The sequence below is a fragment of the Nicotiana tabacum genome, chromosome 4 (assembly GCF_000715075.1).
Source record: "Nicotiana tabacum cultivar K326 chromosome 4, ASM71507v2, whole genome shotgun sequence".
NCBI lineage: Eukaryota > Viridiplantae > Streptophyta > Magnoliopsida > Solanales > Solanaceae > Nicotiana > Nicotiana tabacum.
Window position 1 is genome coordinate 46857488 of NC_134083.1, and position 16164 is coordinate 46873651.

At 34.1% G+C, this 16164-nt stretch overlaps 1 protein-coding gene across 1 annotated transcript; it reads right to left on the reverse strand.

Moving 5' to 3' along the window:
* Positions 1 to 260: 260 nt before the first annotated feature.
* On the reverse strand, positions 261 to 5423 carry LOC107802675 (abietadienol/abietadienal oxidase-like). The gene is made up of 9 exons (XM_075251793.1): positions 5112 to 5423; positions 4703 to 5027; positions 4075 to 4224; positions 3346 to 3585; positions 2587 to 2685; positions 2417 to 2495; positions 1780 to 1901; positions 1533 to 1660; positions 261 to 560 (listed from the first exon to the last, which is right to left on the reverse strand). The coding sequence occupies exons 1-9, from the start codon at positions 5318 to 5320 to the stop codon at positions 473 to 475; spliced, it is 1440 nt and encodes a 479-aa protein (XP_075107894.1). The 5' UTR covers positions 5321 to 5423; the 3' UTR covers positions 261 to 472.
* Positions 5424 to 16164: the final 10741 nt, after the last annotated feature.

Consider the following 16164-nt stretch of genomic DNA (forward strand, 5'->3'; position numbering starts at 1 on the left):
CACTAAAATTATTTAACTAATCAAATAACTTTTTCGTGGAAAATCGATTCTATGAATTACATAAAAACTTATATACTACGTATTTTATATGGGTTAAATAGTTTCGCCTTTGCATCTTCTATAATTCATACATTTATTGCTAGCATTGATTACACCATTAAGTCTAATTTGGGCATAGTCACATGGCACTGTTGGAGGCTTGTTTCCTATTTGCCTTCACACTAATAAATGTTAGCTAGCCAAACAAAGGGAGGAAATTGTGGCAAACACCCTCAGTATTTCACATGTAAACAAGAAAAAAAATACATTTTTGATCATTCTTACAAAGAAATCACACACTATCGACATTTAAATTCGATTTTTATTATAACATATTATATAACATGAAAATGAACAAAGAAATAAGTAGAGTACAAGATTAATGCAAATTGGATTACTTTGATAAACATCCAATAAATGCATTGTCTGGGGCTTAATTTCTGGTTAATTGTATCTGGAGGCCATTGACCAAACGAGCAGATGGAAAGAAAGACATGCGATCTTCTTTCAGTTGCTTCCACCTACAAATTCAGTAAGCATCCAATTTATTAATTCAAATAAAATTCATGCTTAATCAATAGGGGAATTCTGAAGGAAATTGGTCTTGCACTCCATGTAATATGTCCATGGATTGGTCATGTATTTTCATTTTTATTCCAAAATAAAGTACTATATTGGCGATAATAAGAAACCAAAATATTGAAAGGATTATCTTTCAAAAATGATTGTTAAGAAAATATCCCTATAATAGTCAGTTTTAATTTCCAATTTATCTTCTTTTAAGAGATAATTTTACTTGTCCATTTGAAAATATTGAAAATACTATGCAAAATAAGGGACACATTAATTGTTGAAATGCGTAATCAATTCATTTAAAAGTTTAAACAATTAAAAAAGCACTCTTTGCCTCTAATCCTTTTTTAAAAAAAATGAAACACGTATTAGAAACGGACAAATATGAACATATATACGTACTATGCTAGATGGACTACAAAATCAGGTTCCTTAATTCCTTTTTATAGTTTAGCAATAGTATTGTTGTCCCATATTGCGAAATTGTGTTATCCAAACATGCTGCTTTAATTGTATTACAAGGTTAAATCAATTTAAGCAACAATGCGTTCAGAATTATTCTATCCTAACGTTAGTGTATTATACGTCACATTTGAAATCTTAAACAAGAATTTGGAAAGATGTTGTAAAAGTTGCTGACTGAAATATAAATAGTTTGTTTTCTAGAATAAACATGTTATATTCCGAAAAAAGGTTAAAAAATAAACCAAAGGTTGGTTTCTAAACACAATTCTTTCAACACACAAAAAACCAATTCTTCAAAAATTATCTTCAAACCCACATATTTTTCCATAAAATTAAAAAAAAAAACTACTTTTATAATTCAAATGTTAATTATGAAGATTTTGCAATAAATAACGTCCGAGATTTGTGAATATATTTATATTTACTAAAAGTAATAAGAGCGGTGAAGCGCCTACCTGTAAGTAGTGACAAAGTAGTGAAGAAATAGTGCGATTTGAAGGCGGGCCAATTCTGCACCAGGACAAAAGCGTCCTCCTCCTCCAAATGGGGCGAAAAATGGGCTATTTCTCCAATTTCTTTTTTCCTTTTATTGCAATTACGATTTCACAAAAGAATTAATAATTATGTCATTAGCACATAAATCAATTTACAAAGCCCCCCAAAAAACTGGTTGAAACTCTAGCTATTGGTTAAATGGCTAACCTGGTTTTCAGGATCCATCCATCTCCAAGGGTTGAAACTTCTAGGATCATCATAGATGTTTTCATTTAGATGAACTGCTGAGAGAAATGGTACCACAAAGCAGCCTTTTGGTATAACATAATCTACATATAGAAAGACACAAATTAAGTTACGTATAGATTGAAGCATTTGAGCAACGGTAAAATTAGTTTTCATGTGACCTATAAGTCACGGGTTCGAGCCGTTGAAGCAGTCACTGATATTTGTATTAGGGTAAACTGTCTACATCAAATTAACCTTTTGTGGTACAGTCCTTCCCCAAACCCTGTGTGACCGCAAAATGATTTGTACATCGAAATTCCATTTTAAACTGTTATATGATAATAGTTGAAGGCATGTCCCAGAATTATTACGCTCGACTTGTTGTATAATGTAAATTACCTTATTAAAAAAGTTTAAACTATTAGAACGGACACATACAAGACTGTTGACTACTTCTGAGACCATGTTAAATTATGTAAAGCGCTTCATCTTAAAGGTTAATCTGTTAGGAAGATAAACTTTATTTTTTTAATTTAGGTTTACAAAATGTTCTTGCCGATAATAATTTTGTGAAAACATCAATAAAGAGATTGAGATAAAACTAAGGATTATATACCTCCATATACAACATCATTGGTGGCTTCTCTCATCAACCATATTGCAATACCTCCAACCCGAAGAGTTTCATCTGTTACCTGTCAATAAAACTTGTTTTAGAAGATCAAAATTAAGCTATTAATGAAGGTGGAAAAAAAAAAAGAAGATGAAATCCAAAAGAGTACTCACACATTGAGTAAAAGGCATGGATTTGTAATCTTGCCAAGTGAGCATCTCGTCCTCAGTATCAAAGCTACCCTTCTGACTTCTTATGTTCTGTTGCTCATCCTATCCTTATGGACACAAGTTAAAAATGAAAAACAAGTGGCTTAGACAGCTAGGACTTTGTAAATGTTAGTCTTCATTTACATCCCTTGATCAATATATTTCCAGTATTTTTCAATAAATAGCTACTACCTACGGTTCATATTTTCTTGTTCTTTAAAGTTTTTGTATACCCCTCAAGAAAAATATTTAATACCATTAAAGTTTGTCTAATAAACTACCCTTTATCTCATAGATTTCTTTACTTTATTTACACCCCACTAATATTAGAGCAGTAAAGACGAATTTGAATTTTTTTAAAAAATATTTCCTGTTTTTCTAAAACGTTAAATGTTTTGAAACAATTTCCACAAGCCTTGTGGCATTTATTTTGCTTCTTTTTTTTTCCCCTTTTGGCAGTATCAGGATCGAAGCTAGGGGCGCAACCGTTTGCTGGAAAATTGTATTGTATATATAAGGTTAAATTATTTTGTATGTATATACCGTAGATGTTATTAAATCCCTATTACTTTTTCGCACGTTTATTTATTTATATATATTATTAATCACTTTAATTAAAATCTTGGCTCTGTCAATGAGCAGTGTATTCATAGTACATTCATAAAATAGGCTTAAAAAAAAACCTAATATGCTTTTTTGTATAATGGAATGCAGATTATGTACCTGTAGTTGTTTCATGGCCTTAGGACATTGAGTAAGGAAGTAAATAGCAAATGCCATGGTCTTAGCAGTGGTCTCATTTCCAGCAAACAAGAGATTTATAATGAAATCAGCAACTGCATTATCTGGTAAGCTTTCTTCCTCTAGCAGTCTATATATCACACCATTCCCATTTTCACCTGATGGTTGCCTTCTGTGTTCCTCAATAATCTTGTTTATCTTGATTATAATATTCTCTCTTGCCTATTCAATTAACATAAGAGACAGTTCATGATTCTATTGTGGCCTTTCAACTAATATATTATCTTTAAAAGTAATATTCAATCCCCACAAAATTCTAGTACTAAAAGTTTAACAAACTTTATTAGTATGCAATATAAATTAATGGAGAAAAAAAGGTTTAAATTTGCAGTTTGTTTGTGATGGAAAATATTTTGCGAAAAAATAATTGCCAAAAAAAAAAGTCATTTTTTGGTATTAGTTGCCAGAAAATATTTTTTATGAAAAAAAAAATTCCACCAAAAAGGGAAAATAACTATCCTTATATTTTGGGTGGAAGTTATTTTCTTTCACAATTTTCTCGAAACCTTAATTTCATATTACTTATAACAAACACTTAGACATTATTATCAATCTTTATATAACTAGTAAATTACATCAAAATAATATCTAGTTTGCTAATATTATCATTTTTTTTCGAAAAATATTTTGCACTCTATGACTTAATTTTACCTGCATAGCAGTATGGTAAGCAAAACCAGGCATATTGATTGGAACAGAAAGGCATCCATCCACAAAATCAGAAAATAACTGAGCCATCTCATTCACCTCTGATTCACTTGACACTCCCAGCAGTTGATTAACCATCAAATTAATGGCCAGCTGAAATTAATTCAATGTTTTGTAATTTCCATTAAATAAGAAGCTAAACACATAATGAACTTAGTATGAAAAGAGTTGTAATTAGCATAACCACTACGAGTTATCATGGGATGGATAAGATTAATCCGCCCTTAATCAGACGTCTTGGGTTCGAGCTTTGATCATAGAATAAATCCTAATAGGAAGCACTTCCCCTTTAATGGGGCTTACGAGCATAGGCGGATCTAGGATTTTAAGGTCGCGAGTGCACTTTTGCATTCAACCAAAATTTTTTTTATATATAGGGTGACGCTACTAATATATAACTATTTTTAAAGATATATACATGTATACATAAAAAAAATCCGAACTTTTCGGGTGTCGGTGACCCCTCTCAGCACAACATAACTTCGCCTCTGCTTACAAAGCGACTCCAGATTAGTCGGGACCCCAATACGGTACCAGACGACCGGTGGGAAACCCAAAAAAATTAGCATACCTTTCTGCAAACATCTTGGAGAAGAATAACCTCATTATCTTGAAAATTATTCAAGGTTTGTTGAATAACCCTCTGTATATCCTGCAAGAAATGGAACTTAAGCTTGTCCAGTCTCATCATATTAGAGGCAATAGAGTGAAGTTTCCTCTGTTGTTCTCCTTGTGCTGTGATCACCCCATTTTTCCCCACTAAATCTCTGAAAGATTTTGGATAACTTGATTTGAATAGCTTCCCTTCATTTTGCATTACAAATCTGTTAAAAGCAGGGTCTACTGATACTACAGCCCATTTACCATGTAAGCTACATGAGAATATTTTCCCATACCTGTGAATACATGAGATTTATATAAGAAACGTAGAATTTGGTTCAATGAAATTCAAGAAAAAGAAGGGTTTTTTTATGACTTACTTTTGAACTTGTTTTTCAACAAAACAAGGGGGATGAGAACTGGCAACAGCATTGTACCAGTTAAAGCTGTCACCAATAATTGGCCAGCCTCTTCTACCTGGAGGGAACTTTGCATTTCCCTTTCTAGATTTTCCCTTCTTGTATTTGATGAAGACAAGAAAAAACAGAGTGCAGATTATTAACACCCAAAATTCTGAATAAATTTCCATTGATTAACAGAAGGAATGAGACAGTGTAAGAGAAAGAACCATCTGCTAATGATAAGGAAGAGTTGAATGGAAGTTGACATACATAATTATTAGCTTAAGTCTAACAGAAAATTCTCTCCTTGAATACATTATTATTATTATTATTATTATTATATAAATTACTTAAATAACAAAGAATAGAGCCGGAAACAAACAAAAGAGGGTGGTGTGAAGGGAAAATAAGCGTTCGTTGACCCAAGATTTGTAGACCCACGTCTGTAAGTATTATTTGCAGCTTTAAGTAATGAATTTCACATCACATAATTGTTTGGAGAATGACAAAAACTAAATTATTTTTCGTATGTTTTGTCAACTCATAGTTAGTTCTGTTATTAAAGAATCTATTTTTCACATTCTTTTGCTGTTAGATATGATACCATTCTTTCAGTTATAATCTTAGCTTCAGATTTTATTTTTTTAAAATAAAAATGATAATCCGCCTAGATCTCTTTTCAACTGGGATTTGCTTTGTTTTTTCCCCTTGTCATTTTTCAAGCAGAGTCTAATAATTGTGACTCGAGTTACCTGTGATTTATTGTCATGTATCTATCTATTTATCATTGTGTAGTCTGAAAATTTTCCATTTTTGTAGCCTGCAGATCTCAGAACTGTCGCTTAATATATCATTTTTTTGGTATTGGGAATACTAACATATATTGGTAATAAAAGAAATCAATTTAAGCATTAAGTCTTTCCTCTCTCTGATCTAATAGATTTTTCCTTTTAGGGGAGGAGGATGAGGACACGAACAGCGGGGCAGTCTGATGCTCCAAAATGTACCTTTGTAAGAAAGTAGATTTTTTGTAATGTTTTTCTGTTGTATGTAAAAAAATATTTAATAGTATAATTTAATCGTTTCAATAAGTTATAGATTTTTCTATTCAATCCATACTTAGTGCAAGCACGCACATAAACTTTAAATAATTTGATTATATAAGTACTTTTAAAAAATGATGGTGTGCGAATTAACTTGTGCACCTTAATTACTATATTGGGTGTTTGCTACTTTTCATTATATCTGAGTAACTCTTGCCGCTAAAGCTGAGGTGGATGAGATGAAATCATATAGCGTTCTTTTGCCTTTGCTGTAATCTAAAATTTGGTGTTTTCCACTATTTTTACCACTTCATTGACGGCAACATCACATATTTGGTTACAATTGTATAGATACATATTCTTTTAACATGAGTCGATAAAAATGAAGATTTTCATGTTGTGTCGGAGCAAAAGACCAGGTGAGAAAGCTTCAAGTTGGAGAAAAGTTAGACAATATGCTCTCATTTGAGCTGTCTAATCTGATTTCTTTAATTTTATTCACCCAATCTTAAGAGCTAAGACCCATATTTTTTGACTAACTTTCTTTAATTTTATCTCTTCCCTTCCAAGTATTGTGAACTTTGGTTGTTTTTAAAGGCTCGAGGTTTAGACTAGTCAAGTCTATGTCGAGCCCCATAAATATTTATAGAGGGTGACAATGCTTTTACCCCACCTTTGGATCACTGGCTTTGCCATTAAATGTTTGATGTTTTTACTTTGTTAGGAACAAGCCCGACATATGCTAATAGAAAAAGGCACTTGTTGAATTTTTCTTGGCAAGTTATGGCGATGACTTTCAGATGAAAATTTATGAAACTGCAGTGCCACTATAATAGTCAACGTCTTAGGGACAGAAAAGCAACACGAGAAGCCTAGATTTCTGGCACTTTGGTATAAAGATTTACTCTATCAATTTTTATTTGTTCACTATACTAAAAATAAATTTTAAATTTTTACTCTTACTTTTACTTGATCGCTTTCGCATATCAAGAGAAAAATAATTTATTTTTTCTATTTAGCCCTTAGCATTAATTACTCATTCCAAAGCATTTTTCAAATCCGTTAAGGCTATACATCAATTAATATGGGTATCATGATAAATTATACATTTTATTTATTACTCCCTCCGGTCCACAATAAGTGACCATTTTACCTTTGGCACACTCATTAAGGAAATACGAACTCTTAGAGAAAAAAGATGTACTTCATTCACTAAACTAACCTTAATTAATTGTTATCTTGACACATTGGAATATGTAAATAAGGGCAAATTTTGAAAAAATAAAATTAATTCTTTCTTGATTATGTAAATGGACTTTTTATTTTGGACCAAAATAAAAAGGTAAAATTGTCACTTATTGTGTACCGGAGGGAGTATTTCTTAAAAGGCGTGCAAAGTCAATACTGGACAAGTAAAAGTGAATGAATGGACTAGTATTTGTTATTAGTGGTTTTAAGTATAGTCAAACTTATTGTTTTATTATGTTGTTGAAAGTTACGTGACTTTAATAGTTCAAAAACCCTGTTGTAGTTTTATAGTCATCAGTTTCATTGAGAATAGGTTGGTACCTTCCCAAGATTATCTGTATTATTAAACTATAGCCCAAGTGGTTGTTTGCTGGTAGGCAAGTGAGAACAAGTCCATTGCTCCGGAGATGTCTCAATTTTTAATTTTTTTGACAATGGATGATCATTAAACTTGAATAGATGATTGATGCGTGTCACACCTCCTTTTTCCGGGGAATGGTGCCAAAGGAATTTTTCTAATTTAAGTGACATTAATCGAAATTGGATTATTTATTAGATTCAGAGCCGCCACTTAAGATAATTTCTGGTGTCCCAAGTCACCGGTTTATTTTAAATCCCAAATCGAGGAAATTTAATTCTGTTTTACGGTCCGCGAACACAGAAGACCGGGTAAAGAATTCTGTTAACCCGAGAGAAGGTGTGAGGCACTCTCGGATTCCGTGGTTTTAGCACGGTCGCTTTAATCATACCTGGCTTAATTAAATTATTTAATTACTCATTTTAGAACCTATGTACATTTACCTTTTTACCGCTTTTAATTGCTTGATTATTCATAATTATGAAATTATCTTGAAACGAATCACGCGTACATGTATTCGTTTTGTTTGGTGGGTTAAGAATCATGCCGCGCATGCGTGTACACAATTACTAACGCTTTATTATTATCAAGATCGTTTGACCAAAGTCGCGCGAACGCGTACCTTGATTTCTTTTGGGAATCATAATTATGTCACGCGAACGTGTACACAATCATGATAATAGATTAAGTGCCTAAAGTATTCTACGAATTAAGAATTATTTTTTCAAAAAAAAAAAAGAAGTTTTGATATTATTGTGAAGCTAAAGTTATAGACGAGAAAGGTGATGTAATTTAGCTATGAATTATTGACGAGTGAATTACACGTGTGAATTATTACTTCAAAACCGGAAGTAATTTATCTGGCCCAATGAATTCATAATACCTACAGTTCATAATACCTTCACGCAGTAAATTATTACTAAATTCATAATTTGTTTAGTAATTTATTGCTAAAGTTAACAAATCATAATACCTACAGATTTTGTTTTAGACTAAACTAGCTAAATACTCCAACTAGCGTCACGTTAATACTTACTGACTTCAAAAAAAAAAAAAATCATCCCAAACAAATCTACTGCATGACATAAAAAAAAGAAACTAACTAATGACCTAAATTATCAAATAAAGCCAACACCCAATATTTAATTTAATATATTTAACCAGTCAAAAAGTTTTTAGTTCCTTCTTTCTCGACAGTAGCTATCCAAGACCAAAATGTCATACAATTTAATAACTGTACAATGGAACTTATTACCCCATATTTATTCTTCTATGGTTGACGCTACAAACATTATGAAACTTGTGAAACAAAATAAATTTTAACTTCACGCCTTATCTTTAAACAATTCAAACATCCAAATTCACACGCTAATCGCAATAACAAACACCAAAATACATGAAAAATGGCCAGTAACAGGTAAAACGATAAATTCGAAATAAGAGTTAATAAAGTGAGGTAGAAGACATATAGTAATTTTGAAATCCTTTAAATTATCTTCAAGACTACAATTCTAGAGAAAATGGTATAAAATTCTCATCATTGATTTCTTTAGCTTACGAAACCGGCCAGGAGCGAACATTTGCTTCTTCTTTTAATAAAATTTTACATCACACTAATTTAAGCAAAGATATAAGACAGAAAAGAAAACAGACGAGGGGAGTGCAGTAAAAGGCATCAATGAGATCTCGACATGAACTCTCAAATTTGAGATGAATAAACTATAATAAAAAGTACCATATTACTGCATACAACTCAGACATTTAAACCATAAAAAATTTACAATGAATACTACTAAAAATGAGAATCCAGACTAACCTTGAAAGCAGAATTTTTCTTTCAATAATACAAGGAATGTCCGCAAATACAACTCCAACGTCCCAACAATTTCAATTCGAACGAAGATGCAACAAGAATCCGAAGATCGCTAACCACAAAATAAGCTTGATCAGCAACCACAAACCCAACCGAGAACTCAGATATATTCGTGGGTGCTTAGCTCTTTTTTCCAAATCTCCCTCCGTCTGTCCTTTTCCTCCTTTTTTTTTCTTTTTATAGGGAATAATATTAGTAGTGTTTTTTGTTTCTCTCATTTGGAGTGGGGGAACATGGTTCATATATTGTGTGTGCAGATGGAGATGTGAGGGAGTGGGGTGAGATGTGAGTGAAGTTGGGAAATGAGGAAGTTGGGAATTGGGATACAGATTGTATTTTCTGTTTTCGTTAGTTTTTTTTTATTTTTATTTTTATTTTTTATTTTAAAAACCTTTTTCTAACCCATTTTTATTAAACAAAAAGATGGTATAATATATATATATATATATATATATATATATATATATATATATATATATATATATATATATATATATATATTAACCAACTTACTTTTAGACTTAAATATTATATACATAAGAAAACAAAATATTTACATTGTAGTTTAAATTATATTAAGAAAAATACTAAAGTTAACTTATTTATTATAATTATAATTAAAAGAAATCATATATTTTGTAAATTTTCATTTTTATATTTACAAATAGAAATAAAATATGTTCTATAAGTGTGTGTGTATATATATATATATATATATATATATATATATATATATATATATATAAGATTAGACCTAAAGAAAATATTTACACCAAATAGTATAGAATTTGGGTGTGGTTAAAAATTAGTTGTTCACAGCATGCCCCTCTTTGGTTGGAAACATGAAGAGTTTTCAGACAAAGAAAATGAACAAGGTGACTGATTTTAGACTTCACTATTATTTAAAAAGGAAAAGAAGAGAAAAGTAAAGGTTGCGACCGAGCCTTGGCTTTAGGCAGCCTACATATCCCGGGTTATAAGGGAATCAGGTCATGTGTAGTTCAAGTGAAAGAAGAGTGATGGAGTATGCTTAGAGGGGGAGTCGAGTGAAGTTCCGTCGAGGTTCCGATCCGCGGTTCCTACTTTTACATCGAAATAAAAAATAAAATTACATATCTTGAAATCTAAGATTTACAAAATTTCTATCGAAATGCCATATGGAGTCTTGTCTTGATTCTTGAGTTGTTTCCACGGATTGACTTTAGGCTGAAACTTGATGCTCTCGATTTAACCGACACGAAATATTCTCACAGGTTTGTTTCTTGATCAGATAATGAGAAGATGGATCTTGAGATCATATGTCTCTGCATGCATTATGTCAAAGCTGGTTCGGTTGGTATTGAGATCAAGCGTTCCACTTTCTCTGGCGAGAGCTGGAATCTTTTTTTTTTTTACACATCCAATTCGTGCTTTGCAAAAAAATATACAAACCATCACCAAAAAAAAAAAAAAAATAAATTCTGCCCCAGTTTGCACTAGAAATTTTTTATGAGTTATTAAAAACACAAAATATTATCTTTGCTATTGCAGAATGAAGAATTGAAAGAGAAATGGGCTTGCTTTTTTATTTTTATTATAATAGGGGATCTCGTACCCTATGTTAACAAGATGGAAGGCAACCAGGGGATGTAGTACCCCGTGTTGGTAATAAGATGAGGCTCGTGGCACTCTGAGATGCTACTAGGGAATGTCGTACCCTATGTTGGCAGTAAAAATGAGGCTCGCGGCACTCTGGGATGCTACTAGGGAATGTTGTACCCTATGTTGGCAGAAAGTAATGCAGCCAGGGGATGTAGTACCCTGTGTTGGTGATAAGATGAGGCTCATGGCATTTTAAGATGCTACTAGGGAATGTCGTACCCTATGTTGGCAATAAAAATGAGGCTCGTGGCACTCTGGGATGCTACTAGGGAATGTCGTACCCTATGTTGACAAAACGATGAGGCATGTGATTCTCTGAGATGCTACTAGGGAATGTCGTACCCTATGTTAGCAATAAGAAATTCAACCAGGGGATGTAGTACCCTGAGGTGAAGATAGGGTATTGATTCCCTATAATGAAACTAAAAATAATATGATTACATATATATTGGAAGGAAATCAAGTATTTGAGAACTTCACTTAGTAGGGTTTGTCTTTTCATGAACTGTTTCCTAAAATTGTTATGTTCCTGTTCTGAACAAAGAAAGATTCGTTAGTTTTAAAATGGTGGTCAGTTTGTGGCCTTGATTTCTTGGGTGACTTGACCTCGAGTCCATTACACTTGTTAGAAAAGTTAACTCTGTCGATGGTCGTACAAATCGCCGGGAGATTCTGTCTTTACTTTCTGGAGATCTTCTTTCTCAACATCAAAACCAGACTATTTTGCGCCTATCACCACTTGTGTTTATGATGCAAACAACCTTGCTCCCAAAACAACTTTTAATTGAGTAACTTTTGTTGAACCTTGAAGCATTGTTCAGTCCTTCAAGCCTTTTGTTCGTCAGGAAAAATCACAGATGGCTTTATGCCTTTGCCCATACGGTTTATGCCCAGCAATCTTTGCTTTATATAACGGGAAAACTGTAACCAGTTTTGCGGCCTTTTCTTTGCTTTGCTTTGACAAAATTAGACTGAAAGAGACTCAAAAAAGTAATGCGAAAGAAAATAAGAAGGTGAACTAATAGGTATTACAACTTAATCAAGAAGTGTCCATTTCAGAGGAAAGAATAAGAAAGGACTTATCTGGAGGAAATATGCTGACTTCAATGAACATGACATGCACTTTGGACTGGATGCCTGATCCGTTTGAACCGTCTAATTCTCAAAATCTATTGTAAACTTAACTTTGAAACTAAGTTCTTTGCCTTGACCATGCTTGTGTCGGGATGTACGAAGCCTTAAATCGATCAATGATGCCCTTTGTGGGTTTTCACCAATTGACCTCTCTCATTTGCCTTTCTCTCAACTCACAATTGCCTTATAGTGCCCGTGAAGGTTTTCACTAATAAGACTCTCTCATTTATTTTTTCTCTCTTCAATGGCTGAAGCATTACCCGTAGTATACTGACTTAGCATTCTCGAAAGTTGATCAGAAGGTCTTAGCAGGGAAAGGTAAAAAGAACTATTCAACTGAATTACAACTTTTGGAACCATTTTGATGGAACAACCATCGAAAATAAAATAAAATCATGCCCCAGTTTCTTTGAATACTGGAAAAATGTGGATTTTTATTTTGGTGTGACCGAACCCCAGAGTGAGGCTACCTACGTATCCTTTCGGAATCAGGTCGAACGTAGTTCAATTAACATGAACTTGTTTTGATGATTTTTTTTTTTGAGTTTTCTTTCTTTCTTTCTTTTTTTATTTTTTTAAAGTACATTGGTTCCAAAAGAGGGGAAACCAAAGAAATATAAACAAGGCTTCAAAGGGATAACTAGGGTTGACCAGTATTTGGGTAGCGAGAATGATAGCCTTTCGTCATCCCAACCTGAGAATGCTAAATATAAGAATGCCCCAACATAGCCATGTCATACATAGTATCTCTTGACCGTATCTGCGTTGACGGATATATCAGTCACCTTTCCTTCTATATCTACCAAGTGTAGAGCTCCTTTTGACAATACTTTCTTGACGAGGTAAGGACCTTGCCAATTTGGGGCGAACTTTCCTTTTGCTTCTTCCTGGTGCGGAAAGATACGTTTCAAAACAAGTTGTCCTACCTCGAATTGTCTTGGGCGCACTTTCTTATTGTAAGCGCGTGCCATTCTTTGTTGGTATAATTGACCAAAACAAACTGCCGCCAAACGCTTTTCATCAATCAAATTCAACTGTTCCAATCGGGACTTCACCCATTCAGTGTCCTTAATCCCTGCTTCAATAATGATTCGGAGAGAGGGAATCTCAATTTCAACAGGTATGACCGCTTCAGTTCCATAAACCAATAAGTAGGGCGTTGCGCCAACTAATGTACGGACAGTTGTCCGGTATCCCAAAAGAGCAAAAGGTAGTTTCTCGTGCCATTGTCTAGACCCTTGGATCATCTTCCTAAGAATCTTCTTAATATTCTTATTCGCAGCTTCAACAGCTCCATTAGCTTTGGGACGGTAAGGAGTAGAATTTCGATGCTCAATTTTAAATTGTTCACATACCTCCTTCATCAGATGACTATTCAAATTAGCAGCATTATCTGTAATAATGGTTTTTGGAATACCGAAACGACAGATAATGTTGGAGTGAACAAAGTCTACTACTGCTTTCTTGGTAACTGCTTTCAATGTAATAGCTTCCACCCATTTGGTGAAGTAATCAATTGCAACCAAGATGAATCTGTGCCCATTTGAAGCTTTTGGCTCGATTGGGCCAATGACGTCCATTCCCCAAGCAACAAAAGGCCAAGGAGCCGACATAGGATATAACTCTGAAGGAGGCGAGTGAATCAAATCACTGTGAATCTGATACTGGTGGCACTTGCGAACAAAACAAAAGCAATCTTGTTCCATAGTAAGCCAATAATATCCTGCCCGAAGGATTTTCTTTGCTAGAACATATCCATTCATGTGCGGGCCACAAACTCCCGAATGCACCTCATTCATAATCAATTCAGCTTCTTTGGCATCCACACATCTTAACAAATTCAAATCCGGAGTTCTTTTGTATAGGATTTCCCCACTCAAAAAGAAACCATTAGAGAGTCGCCTAACAGTTCTCTTTTGATCCCTATTAGCATGTTCCGGATATTCTCTTATTTTCAGAAACTGTTTAATATCACGATACCATGGTTCACCATCTGGTTCTGCTTCAATTGTATTGCAATAACCATGTTGATACCGAATTTGAATTTCTAATGGGTCAATATGAGTATTACCCGGATATGGAAGCATTGAGGCCAGGGTGGCCAAGGCATCAGCTAATTCATTGTGAAACCTAGGAATGTACCTGAATTCGATGGACTTGAACCTTTTGCTAAGATCCTCCACACATTGTCTATATGGAATGAGCTTGATGTCTCGAGTCTCCTAATCACCTTGAGCCTGCCGAATAAGCAAATCTGAATCTCCCATCACCAACAATTCATGCACATTTAGGTTTATTGCCATGTTCAGACCCATGATGCAAGCTTCATATTCTGTTGTGTTGTTTGTACAGAAAAAACGAAGTCGCGCCATGGCAGGGTAATGTTGCCCAGTAGGTGATACCAGAATTGTCCCAATCCCTACGCCTTTGATGTTGACAGCCCCATCAAAGTATAGTTTCCAAATTTGACTGTCATCTTGGACTACTTCTTCAACTAAATTAACCTCTTCATCTGGGAAATATGTGTTCAAAGACTCATACTCATCATCAATCGGGTTTTCTACCAGATGATCAGCCAAAGCTTGTGCCTTCATGGCAGTGCGAGTGACATAAACAATATCAAACTCTGTGAGCAAGATTTGCCATTTTGCTAATTTTCCAGTTTTCTAGTTGGCATCGGCTTCTGAAAGATGTACTTCAGGGGATCCATTCGGGATATGAGGTAAGTTGTATAGGCCAAAAGATAATGCCTAAGCTTCTGGGCGACCCAGGTTAAGGCGCAACATGTTCTTTCTAAAAAAGTGTATTTGGCCTCATAAGTGGTGAACTTTTTGCTCAAATAATATATTGCTTGTTCTCTTTTGCGTGTGACATCATATTGACCCAGAACACAACCAAAGGAACTATCCATTACTGACAGATATAAAAACAGAGGCCTACCAGGTTCCGGCGGGACCAAAATAGGGGGATTTGACAAATATTCCTTGATCTTATCAAAAGCTTCTTGGCACTCATCTGTCCACTTGATAGCGGTGTTCTTTTTCAACAACTTAAAAATAGGCTCACATGTGGTTGTAAGCTGCGCGATGAACCTGCTGATGTAATTCAACCTCCCAAGTAAACTCATGACTTCTGTTTTGTTCTTCGGGGGAGGCAGCTCTCGAATAGTCTTTATCTTGGAGGGATCTAACTCAATGCCTCTTAGACTAACTATAAAACCCAAAAGCTTCCCAGAAGGAACTCCAAATGCACATTTGGCTGGATTGAGTTTGAGATTGTACCTTCGTAGCCTTTCAAAGAACTTTTTCAAGTCTTGCACATGGTCAGCTTGTGTTCTCGACTTAATGATTACATCATCAACATACACTTCAATCTTTTTGTGCATCATGTCATGGAACATGGTAGTCATGGATCTCATGTAAGTTGCCCCTGCATTCTTCAAACCGAATGGCATGACCCTATAACAATAAGTTCCCCATGGAGTTGTGAAGGCGGTCTTTTTTGCATCTTCTTCATCCATCAGAATTTGGTGATATCCGGCATAACAATCCACAAAAGATTGGATCTCATGTTTAGCACAATTATCAACAAGGATATGAATGTTGGGTAAGGGAAAGTTGTCCTTTGGACTTGCTGTGTTTAAATCCCTATAGTCAACACAAACTCTGATTTTCCCATCCTTCTTTGGCACTGGCACAACATTTGCTAACCATGTAGTGTATCGAACGACCCTGA

Coding starts and splice junctions, on each gene's coding strand:
- LOC107802675 (XM_075251793.1), bottom strand. CDS start 5,320: ATGGAAATTTATTCAGAATTTTGGGTGTTAATAATCTGCACTCTGTTT. Junction 1,902..2,416: donor CAATGATGTTGTATATGGAG/GTATATAATCCT, acceptor TTCTATATGTAG/ATTATGTTATACCAAAAGGC. Junction 561..1,532: donor TACTTTGTCACTACTTACAG/GTAGGCGCTTCA, acceptor CTGAATTTGTAG/GTGGAAGCAACTGAAAGAAG.